This window comes from Patiria miniata, unplaced genomic scaffold (assembly GCF_015706575.1).
Source record: "Patiria miniata isolate m_02_andy unplaced genomic scaffold, ASM1570657v1 HiC_scaffold_22, whole genome shotgun sequence".
Lineage (NCBI taxonomy): Eukaryota > Metazoa > Echinodermata > Asteroidea > Valvatida > Asterinidae > Patiria > Patiria miniata.
The window spans coordinates 3,833,088-3,853,620 of NW_024037061.1; the positions used below are offsets into that span (position 1 = coordinate 3,833,088).

The following is a 20,533-nucleotide window of genomic DNA, read 5'->3' on the forward strand; positions in this document are numbered from 1 at the left end:
TGACAAGTCAATGACAAATCAATGGCAAGTCAGTGACAAGTCAATGACAAGACAATGACAACTTAATGACAAGTCAATGACAAGTTAATGACAGGATAACGACAAGTCAATAACAAGTCAATGACAAGTCAATGACAAGTCAATCACAAGTCAATCACAAGTCAATCGCAAGTCAATGGCAAGTCAATGGCAAGTCAATGACAAGTCAATGACACGTCAATGACACGTCAATGACACGTCAGTGACAAGTCAATGACAAGTCAGTGACAAGTCAAAGACAAGTCAATGGCAAGTCAATGGCAAGTCAGTGACAAGTCAATGGCAAGTCAATGACAAGTCAATGACAAGTCAATGACAAGTCAATGACAGGACAATGACAAGTCAATGACACGTCAATGACACGTCAATGACACGTCAATGACAAGTCAATGACAAGTCAATGACAAGTCAATGGCAAGTCAATGGCAAGTCAATCACAAGTCAATGGCAAGTCAGTGACAAGTCAATGACAAGTCAGTGACAAGTCAAAGACAAGTCAATGGCAAGTCAGTGGCAAGTCAGTGACAAGTCAATGGCAAGTCAATGACAAGTCAATGACAAGTCAATGACAAGTCAATGACAAGTCAGTGACAAGTCAATGACAAGACAATGACAAGTCAATGACAAGTCAATGACAAGTTAATGACAAGACAATGACAAGTCAATGACAAGTCAATGACAGGACAATGACAAGTCAATCACAAGTCAATCACAAGTCAATCACAAGTCAATCACAAGTCAATAACAAGTCAATGAAGAGTCAATCACAAGACAATGACAAGTCCATGACAAGTCAATCACAAGTCAATGACAATTTAATGACAGGACAATGACAAGTCAATCACAAGTCAATCACAAGTCAATGGCAAGTCAATGACAAGTCAATGACAAATCAATGGCAAGTCAGTGACAAGTCAATGACAAGACAATGACAACTTAATGACAAGTCAATGACAAGTTGACAGGATAACGACAAGTCAATAACAAGTCAATGACAAGTCAATGACAAGTCAATGACAAGTCAATGACAAGTCAATGACAAGTCAATCACCAGACAATGACAAGTCAATCACAAGCCAATCACAAGTCCTTACAAGTCCTCACAAGTCAATCACAAGTCAATCACAAGTCAATCACAAGTCCTCACAAGTCAATCACAAGTCAAATCACAAGCTATTCAGAAGATCTGTGACAGAAAACTTCTTTGTTACTTTTACTTGTGACTGGACTTGTGACGTACTGGAGACCCATCACAAGTCCCTCGACTACAACACTTATTACCTGTAATGTTTCGCTCTCAATGAGTGAGCGATACTCCATGCTGGTGGTGGAGTCTACATGGAGCAGTTGACCTGTGACCCTTGTGTGGTACCCCTCTGGCCCAATCAGTAACGGAATACTGACTTCAACGTACGACGCCTTGTCAACGTCGATGTGAAAAGCGTTGGTTTCCTGAAATGACAATTGCAGGAAAATTCTATTAATAAATAATAATAATTTGAGAGGCTAATCATCCTTACTCGCAGCTGGTGTGCTGAATTGCGAAAGACGTGACTACAACATGGTCGGGCCGCTGGCACGTAAAGGCGCCTATGGCTGCTGGCCACATCGACCCATATATGACCACAGAGCACAGCCTGAGATTGAAAGTGTTTGATTTTTCCGGAGGGAGGACAACCAGAGGGCCCGGAGAAAAACCCTTGTGGCACAGGAGCGAACCAACACACAACTCTACTCACATGTGATCCGCGGCCAGGATTCGAACCGAGGTCACCTTGGTGAGAGGCGAGCGCTTTTCGCACAAGCCACCATCAACCAATCATTAACAATCATTTCAAAGAAGATTTACAATCCAGACTGTAAAGTGTATTACTATACCTCATAAATATTCATCAGGCAACCGTGGCATTTCATTGGTCCATTCCAGCAACTCAACCGTGTGATAGTTTTTACTATCACCCGTGTCTTCGTACGCGCACGTGACGCGCAAAAACCAGGGAGGTACTATCACACACCTGGGTCGCAGCAGTTAGATTTGTTCCAGTACTGTGTTATCTCGTTACCAACGACGCATGTGCTTTACGTGCGTACCGTGGAGAACACCAGTGTGTGTGCATGTGCCAGTCTATAACGGTGTACATCAAAATGGCGACCGGTGGTGCTCGCTTTGCGATTTTAACCGAGGAGGAAGTGGGTGAAATTTTACACAATAAAAATAAATGCAGTGTTTTGTGTGAATGCTTAAGTTATTTAAATGACACAAAATTAACTTTCTATTCTGTCTGTCTCCTTCAACTAAAATAATGTTTCACTTTATCCAAATACTGCACAATCAAAAACATGGTGGAATGGACGAATGAAATACCGCAGCTGCCTGATGAATATTTATGAGGTATAGTAAAACAAATATAACATGTTTTTGTGGGGAAATAGTGAGAACAAATGACCCCTCGGTGTTGGATAATTGGGACTATCTCCCTTTGCCTCAGGAGATACTCTGAGTAAAGTCTAGAAGCCACTCAGAGCTACAGGGCTACAAGAGACGAAAAAAGTAGAGGAAGCACTCAGGAAAACTGAAGGTAGGAATTAACATTCTTCTTGAAACAGGACAGATCATAGGTTGGAGGGAAACAAGCACCAGGCAAGGAATTCCAAAGAGATGCAGCACGTGGGGAAAAGTTATTGGAATATATCCTTTTGTTCTAAATCTAGGTACTGCAACATGATATGGATGCGAACAGGCAGAAAGCTGAGTTTCTCTCTCAAACGCTCTGATTGAAGGAACCACGTTGGATAGACTGGCGCAGTTTATAAAGTTACATCAGAGAAGGGCAAAGCCCAATATTGAATGAAACTTACATTTCCCAGACACAAAAATCTTTAACTGTGAAATGGCATGGTCCAATGGTTAAAGAGGTTGTGGAATGCTCGAAGTCACTTCCATCATTTTTCGGGTATATGTAGCCTAAGGTGTGATGAAATAAAAACAACTATTGTGTCTGTCATGAAATGACAACAAAAGGTAATTTTGAGAGCTGTTTTTCAGGTCCTGTTTCGACCCGAACGTGCAATTTGGGTAAAAGTCGTCGTTGGGGGCAGCAAACAAAACATAGTAAATCGTGACGTAATAAACAGGACTTGTTTATAATACGCTGCATCGGGAGTCCTGTTTATTACGTCACGATTTACTACGTTTTGTTTGCTGCCCCCAATATCGACTTTTACACAAACTGCACGTTCGGGTCAAAACAGGACCTGAAAAACAGCTCTCCAAAGTACCTTTTGTACTCACTTCATGACAGACACAATAGTCGTTTTTATTTCATCACACCTTAGGCTACATATACCCGAAAAATGACGGAAATGTCTTCGAGCATTCCACAACCTCTTTAACTTGTGTAAAACAGCACAAGGGTTTTAACCCTGGAGGAACATGGCACTTGTGTTCTTAGGCAAGACACTTTACGACAATTGCCTCTTTCCACCCAGGAGTATGACATGGGTACCTGTGAGGGTAGCGACCAGACTGCGCTGATCTCGAGCTGCTACAGAAAACTTTGATCAATAATACAACTGACCTTATCTTTACTGAAGAGAATGTCGATGGTTGCTTCAGCGACGGTGTTCAATCGGAACTCAAAGCTTGTGAATTGTCTCTTCTGGCCCGGCCTGGCCTTGGAGGAGACCTCATGGGTCTTGTAGCCTTGTGGGAAGAAGAACTTGTGTAACGCATCTCTGGAAATAAGAGACAAATGAAGACGATAAATGTAAGTGTTTCAAAATAATATCTTAACTAATCAATGATTGAACATTTAAGCGGTTACCATACTTGAAATTTTGCAATAAAAATATTGAAAATGCTGAAATTGTGTGGATGTGTGGTTGGAAATATGGGAATAAATATGTGCTTGGCCAGTTTTAAACACTCTGTTTAAGACCGGTTGGAGTCTGGATGCTGATAACTACCCGAGCCGATTCATAAATACCTTTTCGGTAAAACAATCAAACCTTTTCGGTCCAAAAGTCAAAACAAGTCAAAAATTATACATTTCCAACACTTTTATTCAACAAGTTTACCTCATGTTTTTTGGAAACATGTTATTATGGTATGTCCAGTCTCGCGAGTGTCGTAAACAACTCCTAATATGGAGATTGGCTGGAGATTGGCGCGCGATGTGGCGCACAACGCAGCTGTACACACTTCAAAACCTACTCTGCATATGAATTAGCATGCAGACTATAACTAAGAGAAAAACAAAAAGGTTTTTCTTTCTTGTTTTGAAATACAAATTTTAATTCGATCATCAATAAAAAAAAAACGGATGGACACTATTCTTCTGTCTATTTTTTACTGCAATGACTGAACAACTTAACGCAATGCAAAGCTAAGCAAAAACAACTAAAGACCCTGACACAATGCATCCTCCAAAATCAAACGGCACATCAAAGGTATACAGCCTCAATACTCGAAATCCCCAAAAAAGTGTCCCGTTGATTTTGTAAGATTGAGGGTCAGGTTTAACCCTAAGTCCCTAGGCCTTTTTGCTAGGATGTAGCCTCAATCCTACAAAATCCTCCAATTGGCCTCATGGAAAAATAGCATATAGCCTCATTCCTGCAAATTCCTCCATCGTTTCTTAAATAAGGTCCATGGGTAGGTGACCACTGCCTGAATCCTGCAAAATCCTCCGGCTATGACTGTCAATAGGCTGAGGCAGAGGCAGTGACATCCTGGAGCAGTGAGGAGGATTTTAAGTATAGTCAAGGACTAAATTTATGCTAGGCTGAGCATAAACAACACAAGGTCCGGCCCAAGACCATGACATAGCGCGTCCTCCGAAATCAGCAACGCACTTTTGCCATGTAACCTCAATCCTGCAAATTCCTCCAATTTGCAACAAGGATTTTGGAGGATTTGGAAAGGTTAGGGTTTTCTTAGGTGTGTATCACTTTGACACTGATCATTTCTTACCTTTGTCTGTCTGCCCAAGGCCCATAGCTGATGTTGGTGGCCGTCCCACAGGTGATGTCTAACGCCCAGCAGGGAGGGATCAACTCATCAGCACCACACTCATTCTTCACAGGAACATAACCTTGGGATAAACAAAAAAAACCAAATAATGCTGATAAAACCATCAATTTGGATCGGGGGGGGGGGGGGGGGTGGAAATTAAACCGGCAGTAACTCAAGGTTTACCTCAAAGTTTACTGCAAGGTTTACCGCAAGGTCTTCAATGAGGTCATATCATGAGGTTTATAGGGAGGTTTACTGCGAGGTTTAATGCAAGATTTACGAGGTTTACTGCGAGGTTTCTGGCAAGTTTTACAACAAGGTTTACTGTGAGGTTTACACTGAGGTTTATACTGAGGTTTACCCTGAGGTTTACCCCGAGGTTTACCCCGAGGTTTACCCCGAGGTTTACCCCGAGGTTTACCCCGAGGTTTACCCCGAGGTTTACCCTAAGGTTTACCCTGAGGTTTACCCCGAGGTTTACCCCGAGGTTTACCCCGAGATTTACCCTAAGGTTTACCCTGAGGTTTACCCCGAGGTTTACCCCAAGGTTTACCACAAGGTTTACCACAAGGTTTACCACAAGGTTTACCACAAGATTAACAATGAAGTTTACTGTACAATAGTTACTGTGTCCTTCATTGCTCACACGATTGCAGCTCTGCCCTCTACTTGGCAACCCTGCAAGGCAATGCATGTCTCAGCTCTAGACCTCATGGAAAGAACGGCTCTGGGGGACACATTTTGTGCTCTTATGCAAAATTTCAAAGACTCGTGGACAAAAATGTAAATCGGGTACCGCAGTAAAAAGGTTTTCAAAAGACAAACGGTACATGCGATTAACCACATTTTTTCACACATGGTTACTAACGAACATGTCATCCTTAAAAGGTTTAAAAAGTTCAAAACTTCAACTTGGTTTTGAAAAAAAAAGGAAAGAATGTAGTATCCTGACGCAACTTCTGTGGTCGCGTACAAAGTCTATGGAGAGATGCCTGCATTTTTTAAAGTATTTTCTAACAAAATTGGAAATGTTTCTCAGTCCCAGATTGGTGTCTCTTCCACTTTTTTTGTGACGACTGGTCTTTATTGAGGCAGTATATGATAAAAAAAATGGCGTCAGGTTGCAACATTCTTTCCTAACCAAACAATGTAAGTCAATTTGTGTTGCTTTAATAACACACTGCAATGTATTCTTCCAATGGTTGATATTTGTTTAATTAATATGCACTTACCTGCTTCATCCTGCGAGTAATGGAAGTGCAGTGTGTTGGACTGAACCACCACAAAGCCTTCCCCCATGTACCGAGGAGGCCTGAGAAGAAAACATAAAACAATAATATAACTACTAATCACTGGTCGCAGGTTCAAGTCCCACCACAGTAAACTAGTGAAATTTCTTAGTTTTTCAAAAGAAAAAAACCAACTGACTTATGCTGCTTAAACTCACTCAAGGGATAATACAACTTTGTATGCGTGTATAAATTCCTTAAATTGTCCCTGTGATCTAAATTCCTTTTTGACTTTCTCCTCCAAGTGAACAATTCGGGCGATTCACAATGTGGAGCGCCACCAATAGTTTGCCACGGAGAGTTCATTTTTCCCAGTGCATTGTGGGAGATGGTCGACAAATTCGCAGCGCGGGACATTTGAAATTGTTCCTTTTTTCCGGTCAGTAGTTTCGTAAGCGTATGATTCGAGTCTATGTTTGCCCTTTTCTTTTCTTTGTATCAATATGGCGATTTTTGGTAAGGCGGCAGAACGCTATGCCCCAATCTGTAACAAATTAGCTCAAGTTGTCTACTGACACTCATTCAAATGAACCATATTTTGTCGACCGTAAACTTGAAAAGTTGACTCTCCATGGCAAACACTTGGTGGCGCACTGCATTGTGAATGGCCCGAATTGCGTTACAGTAAAAACAATTTTAATATAAAATGGTAAAGATCTAGGAAATGAGTTCACAAAATGTTATTAATTTTTTTCATTGAAGAATTACAACTTTTTAAAGTTGGGGATTATAAATATCTTGACCAAAAAGTGAAATACTAAACTGGAGTATCCACTCCGTTCACAAGTACCCCCTCATTGGCAAAGAAAGTACAGTTGGGGGTGACCGACCGACCGACGCCATCTTGCCCGACTGCAATTTTGCCGTGACACGCGGCCGTACCACTGCGTGTACATAGTACAAATCCCTGGTGTACGTGCGTCACACACAAGGAACGGTGCGCGTCAACCAGCTAAATGTCCCGCCCATGGGACGTCGTTGCAAGGTAAAAGGGCGCCCTCTTTTGTTGGCGCACAGAGCCCATACAACCATGGAAAGGAAATGGACCCAAAAACTTCACAAATAAAAGGAGAATTTTACTTACTCATCCGTTGGTCCTTCAAACTTTGGGCTCGGAGCCAGGATGACTTTAAACTGTTCCCCTTCACATAGGATCTCATGCATGAAGAAATCCCACGGGGCGGACGGTGATCGCGTCGTGTAGGAGCCATGGGCATCTTCTATGCTTAGGATTAGTACGCTAGGAACGAAGCGATTGCCGAAAACTGTGCGACCCTGAAAAAATGTTGAGAAGGATTCGCAGTGTGAATTTTTTAACACACGGTTTCATGGTCCTACGGTAGTTTGCAGTACACATTCAAATAGTGCCCTAATACACCTGTCACTTTGGGGTGTTACAGTGGTCAGACAACTGTTTGGCTAGGATTTTCAGGGTCAATAGGTCTCTCTTAAAGACAGTCATGTCAGTGAAGGGCAAAACAAAATATAAAAAAAGTTCATACATAGACTTACATTGTGAATGTCAAATTTAACAACGCCTACAAAATCTCTCCAGTCCAGCAACGCGGGTCTGGTTTGCAAGGAGGCCGCTTTAGACCTGCACACACACAAAAATATAAAATAAGAGTAACAGTTAAATAAATACAGAAATGTTGCTATATGGTGCAGCTGTTTTCTTTTATTCTATACAAAGCCTCAAAAAAATTCCGGTAAGAATGTTGCAACCTGATGCCACTTTTTTTTTACATGTATTCTCTCAATAAAGGTCAGTCTTTGCAAAAATGAAAAAAAGTAAGACTGCTGCAAACTGCTTACTGACTGGATGGACCTGAAATATATAAATCTAAAAATTAATGTGGCCTGACGTTGCGAACTTAGCAAGTTCTTCTTCAGAGGCTAAAACAGAAATGACTTTGCAAAAAGATGCTAAGACATGAATCTGGGACTGAGAAACATTTCCAATTTTGTTAAGGAAAAAAATTCTTAACTCTCCATAGACTTTGCACACAACCGCTGAAGTTGCGTCAGGTTGCAACATTCTTTCCTAAATCCCTGTCATCCGATTGGCTGGTAGTTGATCAGGTGTCATTAAATTATTTGTACCAACCCACAGCCCAGTAAAATACAAGTCTCATTCCACAGTTCAGTGATTGACGTCAGTTCCACAGTCTTGACCGAAGACTAGAAGTATATTACAAAGATCGGTATCCATTCTGTCCTGAATTACGACCTCTGACCTTTTATCCCCTGAGCCACTGTTGCCTGGCGATTCAGTTCCCGCCTCCGTCTTTGGTTGGAAGGACTTCTCAATTTCCTCGTAGACACTGGAGACGTTGTAACAGTGCAACTCCAGTCCGTTCAGAAGGACGTAGACCCGATTGACACACTGCAAGGCATCTGTGTTTGGCAGGCAAAAATGCAATGGGTGAATTCACACAGTATTCATTACCGCAATAGTTACTTTAAAGGGAATATACATCATTTGCTTTTGCTGTAATTTTCAGAAATGGATGGAATTGGGGGGTTGGAAATATATAGCAAATATAGTTACATTGACTTTTTTGAGGTTTTGGGTTCGAAAATGCTATAAAAACCAAGAAAAACAATCATTTTCCTGTAGTCTGGTTCCCTGACTCCATAAAAGAAGAAACAGAGCAGTTTACATACATTGGGGAATTGTAAGGTCAGGGAACCAGTCTAGCTGGCTTGTACCCGTTCATAGGTGTGTAATCGATTGCAAACAAGTGCGATGGTCAATTGGGGCCAGTATTTGAAAAAAGCCAGTTTTTTCCAACGCTGGTCGGCCGACCAGCGTTAAAAATTGATACAAAAATACCACTTTTCTTGAAAATGACAGTATACCAGGTGCCATGATTTTACAGGATGCTTTACACTGTCATTCACTAACAGTCCAGCAAGGTATTTCAAAATGATTTGGTAGTTTTATTTTTTGATGTTTGCAAATGTTGTATTTTCCCTTTAAGGACATTCCTACACAGGGCGACCCCCCCAAAAAAATGCAACACTGAAACAATAGCCTTTTTTCCAAAAACGTGTTCTGTGAACTTTAATGTTTTGGATATCATATTAAAGGGAATGTACAACATTTGCTTTTGCTGCAATTTTCAGAAATAAATGGATTCGGAGGATTAGTATGTTATAACAAATATTGTGAAACTGACTTGCTTCACGTTTTGGGTTCAGAGATGCTGGGAAATCCAAGAAAACCAACCATGTTCTTGTAGTCTGGTTCCCTGACCCCACTTAAGATGAAACAGAGCAATTTATAGACTTTGGGGAATTGTAAGGTTAGAGAATCAGTCTAGCTGACTTGCGGAATAACTCAATATGAAAAATTAGGAGCAGTTTTTGAAAACAGCCAGTTTTCTCCGACGCTGGTCGGCCGACCAGCGTTGGAAAAATACAAGTTTTCTTGAAAATGTGAGCACACCAGGAGCCACGATTTTACAGCACGATTTGGACTGTCATTCCCTGACAATTCAGTAGGATATTTCATGATAATTTGCTCATCTCGTTTTTTGATGTTTGCAAATGTTGTTTCTTCCCTTTAATGTTTTGGATATCATATTAAAGGGAAAATACAACATTTGCAAACATCAAAAAATAAAACTACCAAATCATTTTGAAATACCTTGCTGGACTGTTAGTGAATGACAGTGTAAAGCATCCTGTAAAATCATGGCACCTGGTATACTGTCATTTTCAAGAAAAGTGGTATTTTTGTATCAATTTCCAACGCTGGTCGGCCGACCAGCATTGGAAAAAAACTGGCTTTTTTTCAAATACTGGCCCCAATTGACCATCGCACTTGTTTGCAATCGATTACACACCTATGAACGGGTACAAGCCAGCTAGACTGGTTCCCTGACCTTACAATTCCCAATGTATGTAAACTGCTCTGTTTCTTCTTATATGGAGTCAGGGAACCAGACTACAGGAAAATGATTGTTTTTCTTGGTTTTTATAGCATTTTCGAACCCAAAACCTCAAAAAAGTCAGTGTATTACTATATTTGATTATATTTCCAACCCCCCAATTCCATCCATTTCTGAAAATTACAGCAAAAGCAAATGATGTATATTCCCTTTAAAGCTGAGAGTTTTTTTTCTTCAAATATTGAAAAAAAATCAAGACAGCACATTGAGTTGCTGCGAAAATGAAAATCGCTGTACATGGCCTTTTCGTCGTAGCAAATATTGCTCCAGGGCGGGTCTCGGTGTACTGCAAAAATGACGTTACGGTGAGAAGTATCGTACAAATACTGTACAAATGTTCCTCAACAGTCAGCATTTGTGGTGTTTGACATTTTTTTAACATTTAACGGATATATCATGTCTTTTTCAACAATTGTATTTTTCGGCCAACAATATTCCCGGCAGCAAGTTGTTCAAGAGGAAGTCAATCTTACCGTCCTGATGTCCTATTGGTAGATACTGCCTCCACCATCTGAGAATTAACAGGCCATCCTGCACTCTGATTGGTCGAAATTAATGATAACAATGATATTAACAATTTGTAATAATGACAACAATAAACAGTAATGAATATTTAAAAAAAAACTATAAATTATTATTACCGTTCATACCTGTCAATACTGGCACTTATGGTAGCACTACGTAATTATTACCCCTGATCTTCATGCCAACATTCCTTAGATCAACTCAGTTCCTAGGGGAGCATGTACATGGCTTGATGTTGCCATTTCAGCACAAAATGGTAATTTAAACACAAAGAACTCCACTGCACTGACAGGAACCAGCTTTACTCCTGAGTGGGAAGAACCAAATTGTGACAAAGCGCTTGCTCAAGGACACAAGCAAGAGACACATACCTGAATGCGTAGTCAGCTGTGATGTAGGCCACGTCTCGGAACATCAATTTGCCCGACAGCACCGAGAAAGAGATGGAGCCTGCGAGCACAAGTCAGATTTCAACAATAAAACTGTGACTGTCTTAACCTATCTCATAATTTGTGTTATCAGAAAAGAAATTGCGATGCGATCAAGCTAAATGAGTCGTTTGTCGACCCCAATCAGACATATTTTTATTACAGATTTGAAAAGAGCATAATCTCAGCATTACTTTTGTGAAAACCGCATGCTGATACCACCTTTCGTAAAAAAAATTATGGAAGTTGGAACACCAAGAGATGTGATGAAGTGATGTGATGAAGTGGCCCTATTTTGGCCTGTATCTCCAAATGAAAATTCCCGACAAACGACTCATGTAGCTTGATCGCATCACAATTAAAAAATCTCAAATTTCTTAAAGATTCTTCTTGGGAGGTGTGGTCATTTCAATGTTTTATAGTAAAAATTGGATTCAGCCTCAAACCTCTGTTTCTTGAATTTGTTCAGTGGAGGGGTGACCATTGCTTCAATCCTTCAAAAATCCTCCGACAATCACTGTTAAAGCTATAGTCCATCATTTGCAGCTATCCGAAAAGTAACTGGCGTAATTATTGTTGAAAAACATACTTGGTTGAAAGATAGTAAGGGGACTAAACTCCCTGTGAAATTATTTTTTTCTGGCAAGCTGTCATTTTGAAGTAATCAATGAAAGAAGGCCTTTCCAACGGTGCTTCTTAAGACGCAACGTAGGAAATTTAAATTAGTAGTTCTTTTTGTTATTCGGCGAAGCGCACGCAAGCATTGGCACGACACACACCCATGCGCGGTTGCTATAATTCGTCGGATCAGTGCGCGACATCGCGTAGCTGCAATCGGCTCAGTGAGAACGTGTCTCGGACACTGAATTCAGGCCCAATTTCGATTTGAAATTGAGATCCTAGAATGCTGTTTTTCTCGGAATATACAGCTGAAGCTGAGCTGAAACTTCATCGGGTTAGTTGTTAAGTACCCTTCTTTAGATTTTGAGCACTTTTGTTGCTTCAAACGAACAAAATGCACAAATTACAAATGATGGACTATATCTTTAATGGGTTGAGGCAGTACTGATGACATTCTCAAGCAGTGAGGATGATATCGAGCATACACAGGGCTCAATTATGCATGGCTGAACATAAGGAATGCTGGGAAAAGCCTATGAACTTGACACAATGCGTCCTCCTAAATTAACGGACACTTTTGCCATTCAGCCTCAATCCTCCCAAATCCTCCAAAAAACCATGAAGGACTTTGAAGGATTGAGATTTTGGATTAACACTTCATATCCCTTCACCTGAAACTGACCTGCCGTGTTTTAAAGGGTTTTACATATTGCTCTGAATATTGACTTCCCCCTAGGAGGGTTGATCCATCCATGCAAGCCATAATGAGGACTGCCCCTTTAACCCCAACTCCCTAGTCCTTTTTGCTAGGATGTAGCCTCAATCCTGCGAAATCCTCCAATTGGCCTCCTGGCAAAATAGCATATAGCCTCAATCCTGCAAATTCTTCCCATTATTTCTTGAAAATGATCCGTGGAGGGGTGACCACTGCCTGAATCCTGCAAAATCCTGCGGCAGTGACTGTCAATATGTTTAGGCTTGGCCAGTGACATCCTGGAGCAGTATGGAGGATTTCAAGCATAATCAAGGACTATATTTATGCATGGCTGAGCAAAAACAACACAAGGTCCGGCCCAAGACCTTGACATAGTGCATCCTGCGAAATCAGTAACACACTTTTGCCATGTAACCTCAATCCTCCAAATTCCTCCACTTTGGCAAAGAGGATTTTGAAGGGTTCAGGGCAGTTGGGGTTAAAGGGTTTTACATATTGCTCTGAACATTGATTTCCAGCTAGGATGGTTAATCAATTCATGCAAGCCTTAATGAGGACTGCCCCTTTAAGACCCAACTCACCAATATGTATGTATCCTTCCTTGATGAAGCGATTTGCGATCTTGGTCAGCACGAACCCCCACCACCGCGAGTGGTAGTACGTGATAAACAGTAGCCAGAAGCAGGCACACACCGTGGCCACTAGGGGGAGGAGCAACTGCTTGAACACGCCCCATCCCCCACCCCCTTCTTCATCCCCACCCCCATTGGCGGCGGTACCATTGCCGGGACTAGGCGTCGCCATTAAGCATACCGATCAGTGCATGATGAACACTGGCTGTACTCTCGAGTCAGATTTTATACTTTATCTCTGAAAATGAGTTAAAAAAAAGAGTACATGTCATTAAAATATATTTTGGCAATAAACATACATAATTTCTTTTTGCTCTGCATACATTTAAGGTTTTAATAATGAGCAGATAATAATGAGCTCTGGAAATGCGAAAAGACAGCGGTACGTTATACGCATGACATCTACAACCATGACAACGCATGAGCCGGCCAATGACAGAGCAATACGTCATTATGAATATAATGGATACTTCAAATACGTCCAAAGATTGATCATCGCAACAGCGATCGTTAACCTAGCGGTTAAAAGTCTCGTGTTTCAAGCAAGAGTCCGAGGTTCTAATCTCGATGAAGTAAGCGACTGATTAATAAATAGGAATAAAGGAAAGGAGAGGGTGAGAGTAGAGGAGGGAAAGTGGAGGGAATAACCATAAAAAAAATAAAGGATGCAACTTTTGGCGCTTGAAAATTAATTGAAAAAAGTGGTGCTCCAGTACGGAAATTTTTCCCAAAATTGGAAATGTTTCTCTAAGACCCAGATTCATGTTTCCAACATTTTTGCAATGACTGACCTTCATTGAGTTGATATAGGCCTATGGAACATTCTTTCCCATTTCTGTATTTAGGCCAAACACTAAATAAAAATCTTTTACTTTCTTCAACTTTCATTTGCTTCCAGTTTGAACAGCGCCCCCACAAGGCTTCGCATTAGCATGTCAGAAATAAACGGATTTAGCATAGGCCTACTTCGTACTTGTCAATGCAATTGCAAACCTGACGAAACCAATCATTTCTGACTAAAAAATAAACTCCAACAAACAGAATAAAATCGAACCATTTAGTTTCCGTAGAGACGTAGACACCCTTCATTTTCTACACCGCATTCTTTAAATGAAGAAACATTAAGAGAAACAATATTCGCCTGGGGCAAACAACTGACAACTGAACTCACTCATGCATGAAGAACCACTCCTCCAAAACAATGTTTGGTATGATAACCCGGGGGGTCACAAATGCCTGGAACGACTTGAGAAACGACTATCTTTGCCGAAAGCAAACTTGCCCAACTACGAATTACAGCCGAAATCAAAATAAACTTGTACTCCGTTGTGCATTACGAAGAAGTAAAGCCTTCCATGTGGATTGTTAAAAAAACATACATATTCCAACGTACATTACCTTTTCATAAAACACTGGACAATACTGTACATAACTTTTGTTTTGTTCTACCGAATTTAGGGAAATCTAAGATTCTCAAAAATAATTTGTCATACCTAGACTGACACAAGTTTAATGACATTGAACGCGCGTGTAACAAATCGGCACGTAGCTTTTATGGGTAGTTCCCTATGCGATGATGTGATATTGGCATAGTGTTCTACTCAAGGCACCCGACTGATGTACTGCTGTTCACGATCCAACATGGCGTCCTTTGTGTCGTATGCTTCAGTTTTCGCGTGGAGTTTTCTTCTGTTGTTTGCCGTTTCGTCGCTGGCTGGCGCCGATGAAGCTTGCTACAGCTACGGAGGGGGACATGTTTACCCTGGGGAGGGTTTGAGATCGTCTGAACACGCTGTGCACTGGAGCAAAGTGCAAAGTATGGATCGTCAACGTTTGGCAGTTTCGATTTAATGGGCGGGGCCATTGGTGGGAGGGGGTGGGGTCCATGGATTAAGGCGGGGCAGGGTGGATGGAGACATAATTTGAAGGAAGCTGGAATGAATAAGCAGTTTAATAATTATTTAAAATTAATTTATTGATTTTTATTCTCAAGTCACAAAATTGAAAGTGGGGGGGGGGGGCTTGCTTATGTAATGTATAACCATGGATGTGTTGGTAATCCTTACCTGTAGGACCCCGTTCCTATATAACTTTATAAGGTTAAAAGACTCACCAATACAGCTGACTAAAATGACACTCAAAAGTGACATTCTGATATTTTTGAACAGTTTGCAATGACACCTTCTTGAATATCAGCAGGTTTAATTTTGTAGAAAGGGGGCAGGGCTTTGGTTTATGAGGGGTAAAAGATGACGATGACCAACAACAGAAAATATATTAAAAAACCAAGATGGCGAACTGCAAAAAATGTAGGAAAGTCACATTTTCTTTGAAAATGCTTTCAAAATTACAACTAACAATAACATCAGTTTACCTGAAGAAAAAAAACTGCTTTAGCATGCAAAAGTCACTTTGGTGTTGGACAGTTATCTGCAAAAGTCAGTTTTGAACAGAACTCGTAAAAATAGAGGCGTCCTAAAGATAAGGATTACCGATGTGTTTTATTTCTCCGTGGTATGACCTGATGACATATGAAAAATGTGAAAAATTGGGATGCGTCCATAAATTGTCCCCCCCCCCCCCCCCCCCTGCACTGTCCAGGTCTTACGCTGGTGCATGTTGGGCGGGGGAGGTGGGGGGGAATAATTCATTTGATAGGTGAATAATGTAACCATGCACACACACAATATTGGCAAACTCAACATGCTCAAGCAAATGGAAACATTTCATCACTAGTTTAGATGTGAGGTTGGAATTTAGCATGAATGACAAAAATATCAAAATAGAAATGAAATCTTTCAAACATTTGGTTTCCAATTTCAAACTTTACTTCCTTTGAAATGACAAAAAAATGCATCATGAAGCAGTTTGTCAATGTCATAATACTGTATTAACTAGCTGCTTCAAACACTTATAAAAAAATATTACCTGTCTGTGTAATTATCTGCCATTCAGACACTTGACCACAATTAAGCCGAGTAGGCCTACTTCAGTATTCCCATATGGCACTTGTGGATATGTCAAATGCCCATTCACACAAGGTCAGTGCATTGTGCGTTAGTATGTTTCTGTGACAATAACATAATTTGTAGTTCTTTTTATTTTTTAGTTTCCAAGCCAGCTCCATCTTTTGAAGGCACAGCTGTTGACAACGGTGAATTCAAGGAGTTGAAGTTGACCGACTACAAAGGCAAATATCTGGTCTTGGTCTTCTACCCTCTGGATTTGTAAGTGATTCCCCCCCCCCCCCCACCACACCCCTCACCACACCCTCACCACACCCTTACCAAACCCTCTGTCTAATCTACAAAAAAAAAAAAATGCACAATAAATCACCTCGACAATTAGGCCGGCAACAAAATCGATCATTTCTTGTCTGGGCTTTTTTAGAAAATAAGGAGGTGGCCCCATTTTTTTTTTTTTTTTATTACCCAAGATGGTAGATTTTTCAAGATGGCAGACGGATTCTTCTATTTACTCGCCTCTTTTGCTGCAACAAAATTCTTTCCAAAAGTAGCCATCACACTCTTTACATAGCCACAATTTTGTTGGAAACAAATAAATAGACAAATATTGAAAACATGCAAAAAAAATTGCAAATGTATGAATTCAAAATTTTGAGGAAAAAAAGGAGGTGGCTGAGAAAGAGGACGCGGACGGGACGAGAAAGTGTTTACCTTTTTTTTACTTGGCCTAACATGTAGCAGCAATATTTAAAGCCTTTCCTAATTTTTTATATGTTGCTCAATTTTGTTAATTTCCAGCACTTTTGTCTGTCCCACTGAGATCATTGCTTTCAGCGACCGGATCAGCGAGTTTAAAGACATCAACACGGAGGTGGTGGCAATATCTGTTGACTCCCAGTTCACCCACTTGGCATGGTAAGGACTTTTGTTGTAATAATTCAGTCGAAAATGCCCCAAAACAAGGTCACTTGAAGGAAGAAAAAGACATTCCAGTCGTTGTAACATGGTAGAGCCTTTGAAATACATTATAAGACTCTGCAAGCCCACTTCGAGAAGCGAGGCGGTGATAAAATTCTCCACATTTTCCAAATATGGTCATAATTTTTTTTTCAATGGGCCAATAAGGCCAAGCTTCCATGTAATCCTCACCCCTACTATACACCACAAGCCTTTAGACTCCCATTGGCCAGACCCTAGCCACTCCGGAGTAAGGAGTGTTGAAAGACAGAAGCCAAGATGGCACCTAATGCCTTTGTGCGGTAATTGGAGATCTTAGTGGCCACCCCCTTTGTGCCGCCGATCTCTTTGTGTCAACCCCTCGTGCTGCCCAGAGCTCAGACAGGTTGTGAACAATCCTGGACCATGTGAATGACCCATTTCTTGTGCATGTCCAGGCATGAAGGGTTTATTGACCTAGAAACATATGTGGTGATAAAATTCTCCATGTGGTTCCATCACGTAATTTTTTTACACTTGAAGCTCGAAGGGTAAGCTGGTCCCTTCCAATTTAGTCTTTGGGGTCTACGTAGTCAACTGAGTCAAATTTCGGGGCCAACATGAGACTTTAAGCAACTTTAATTCACAAGTGACAGTCAGTCAGTAAGTCAGTCGGTCGGTGAGATAGTTACAAAGAGGACTGAAGGCTGGCACTCTGGGACCAGCAAAAATGTACGTGATATTTGTTTTCTTGTTGATGTTTTTGTCTAGGATAAACACCCCAAGGAAACAGGGCGGACTTGGACCAATCGCAATCCCCCTTTTATCTGACTTGACACACCAGATATCTAAGGATTACGGCGTTCTATTGGAGGATTTAGGCCATACGCTCAGGTTTGTTGTAATCGTTATTCTGTCTGCAATTTCTGACTCTTTCCTTCACTTCCACTGTTTATTTTATCCCAAAAGGGTTTTATCTGCAATATTCTGTTTTAAAAGCACCATTTGGAGATAGAAAACCTGTTTCATACTTTAGTTCTTTTAAAGTTTCTAGTATATCATACTTTGAAAAAAATGAGCATTTTTGGCAGAGTCCTCACAAATAAATCTCATGTCCATCACATGTCAGTCACATCTCAATCACATGTCAGTCACATGTCTATCACTTCTCAATCACATGTCAGTCACATGTCAATCACTTCTCAATCACATGTCAGTCAAATGTCAGTCAAATGCCAATCACATCTCAATCACATGTCAGTCAAATGTCTATCACATGACATCCAGTGTCAAATCAAATAATAAGCTATTGAAAAAATTGTAACAAAGGCTTTCATTTGTAATTGTTCACATGTTTACTCAAGAGGCTGACTTGTGATTTGACATGACAAAAACTCACTTTTGGAGGAACATAATTGTCAGACAAAAGTTAATTATCCACAACAATTAATGCATATTTTTTTGGTTTCCAAATCTATAGGGGCTTGTTTATTATAGATGACAAAGGGGTTTTACGCCAGATTACCATGAACGATTTGCCGGTCGGCCGATCGGTTGACGAAACGCTACGGTTGGTGCAGGCGTTCCAGTACACGGACAAAAACGGTGAAGTGTGTCCTGCCGGCTGGAAGCCAGGCAGTGCCACGGTAAGTGAAGTGCGCCCTCTTGTGATAATTTTCAAAAAGTGGCAGGCATCCATGAAGTTTATACCTCGTTTGGATGTAGCCAATATAATTTGACCCAAAAATGGCTTTTTATGCAATTTTGGCAAAGATGTTATTTTTCCTAATTACATCAACCAAATAAAAACAGTCATTCCAACAAAGTTTGTCCAATCCTTAACTAGAAACAGAGAAATGATGTTTTACTCTTTGGCATTTCTTGACAGATCATTCCCAATCCAGAGGATAAACTCAAGTATTTCAGCAAACAGAATGACCAATAGTTGCTTCAGGACTTCAACCCACTGGAAGGGGCACAGCCATTTATGTTGATGAGCTAGACTTGCTACAAGTACAAGTCTAGCTGAAGTCTTTGGTTCTTTTTTATGATTTGGGGATTCGTTTTGAAAAAAAAAAACATCTTTTTTCATTTCATTTTGTAGCATGCAAAAAACTTTTATTCTAAAAATATCAAATTCATTGGTGTTGTAGTAAAACAAAACAAACCCCAAAAAACTTGAAAAGCTTTTGAGAGATTTATGGTATGTTTTCCATTTGCCATTGGACATAATTTAGTCGTTTTAAGCTTTGTACCAGTATTGTAAGAATCGTTGTTGAATTTGAGGTTTTCTTTCTTTGCCTGTACATGTAACTTGGGTTTTGCAAGAGTGTTTATTTTGCTTGCTTGGAATTTCATGGTCTCGGAAACTTGACTTCACACTTGTATAATTACACTTAGTGTAGATAAAATTGAACAAATCATTGTGATTTTCATGTTATTTTGATTGTTTATTCAATTACATTTTGAGCTTATGAAGTACTTTTTCCTTTCATATCTGAAGTTTAAATTTTGATATTTTTTCGTTGTGAGTTAAATATTTGTAGTTGTATTTGGTCGTAGTGGTGAAATTTTTGGAACTCTGGTAGAGGACAGACTACATGTACTTTTTTTTTGTCTGTCTGAAGTTTTCCTTTTTTTCTGATTAAAGTACTTTTGGTGTTGGTCTTATTCTATTGCATTACCCATATCGGTAAGATCTGCTAAATGCTGGAGTTAGAATTCGAACGAACGGCCAACTTTCTGTGAAAAAGAAATGACGTCATGATCACAGGAAAAAAAATAATGTCATCCACTGAAATCGGCATTCACTCCTTTAAACAGGTCATAAAGGGCTTGACCAAATATAACAAAGTCCATACGGAAGGTATCTATCATAATTGTTGACTTGCTCCAACAAAATGATTATTAAGTAAAACTTACAGACTCCGGTATTTCTTCATGTATTTGAAATACAAATTATTTCTGTGAATCGATGTTCCGGTGGGAATGTTAGTTGCTAAATAAGGAAATATTCAGACTAAAAAGTGACAATTTTTACTTAATTTCAATGGCACATTTCATGCCAAAGGTCGGACATTCAAAACCGGCTATGGTCGACTTTGGCCTCGTTTTGTTGGATCAAGTTGCAGTCTGTGCTGAGCCAAGCCTATCGTCTACAGTATTTACTTTTAGGGTTGAAAGTTCACTGTGTTTGGAACGCTGGTAATAATATGGTACATCAAATGAACTGGTGATAAAATTGAGCATTTTAAGAGTTCTTTTTCGTGTGTCAGTCACATAAAAGGCAATATATTCAACATTTCCTATAAATCTGTAGCGTGCATGTATGCAAGAATATTTCTGATGCAAGCAATAAACGTACTTAAAACCTTGCAATTTTCATTCATGAGAAGTGTATTGTGGTCTCTTC

At 40.2% G+C, this 20,533-nt stretch overlaps 2 protein-coding genes across 2 annotated transcripts in view; one reads left to right on the top strand and one right to left on the bottom strand.

Annotated features, from left to right (window-relative positions):
- The window catches only part of LOC119730522 (transmembrane protein KIAA1109-like), a 97,611-nt gene extending 83,170 nt beyond the window's left edge, over positions 1–14,441 (bottom strand). Inside the window, 11 exon segments of the mRNA XM_038203490.1 lie at positions 1,321–1,491; positions 3,618–3,774; positions 5,012–5,132; positions 6,286–6,365; positions 7,427–7,617; positions 7,855–7,939; positions 8,580–8,739; positions 10,772–10,836; positions 11,195–11,273; positions 13,169–13,457; positions 14,274–14,441. Coding sequence (XP_038059418.1) covers positions 1,321–1,491; positions 3,618–3,774; positions 5,012–5,132; positions 6,286–6,365; positions 7,427–7,617; positions 7,855–7,939; positions 8,580–8,739; positions 10,772–10,836; positions 11,195–11,273; positions 13,169–13,391 — 1,332 coding nt within the window. The 5' untranslated portion in view covers positions 13,392–13,457; positions 14,274–14,441.
- Positions 14,442–14,814: 373 nt separating this feature from the next.
- LOC119730521 (peroxiredoxin-2-like) lies at positions 14,815–20,509 on the top strand. The gene is made up of 6 exons (XM_038203489.1): positions 14,815–15,035; positions 16,329–16,446; positions 16,984–17,100; positions 17,893–18,015; positions 18,602–18,767; positions 19,010–20,509. The coding sequence occupies exons 1-6, from the start codon at positions 14,837–14,839 to the stop codon at positions 19,064–19,066; spliced, it is 780 nt and encodes a 259-aa protein (XP_038059417.1). The 5' UTR covers positions 14,815–14,836; the 3' UTR covers positions 19,067–20,509.
- Positions 20,510–20,533: the final 24 nt, after the last annotated feature.

Excerpts from the sequence above, each read along its gene's own strand:
- LOC119730521 (XM_038203489.1), top strand. The coding sequence starts at position 14,837 with ATGTACTGCTGTTCACGATCCAACATGGCGTCCTTTGTGTCGTATGCT. Across the intron at positions 17,101-17,892 it reads CAGTTCACCCACTTGGCATG|GATAAACACCCCAAGGAAAC; the intron begins GTAAGGACTTTT and ends GTTTTTGTCTAG. Across the intron at positions 18,016-18,601 it reads GATTTAGGCCATACGCTCAG|GGGCTTGTTTATTATAGATG; the intron begins GTTTGTTGTAAT and ends CCAAATCTATAG.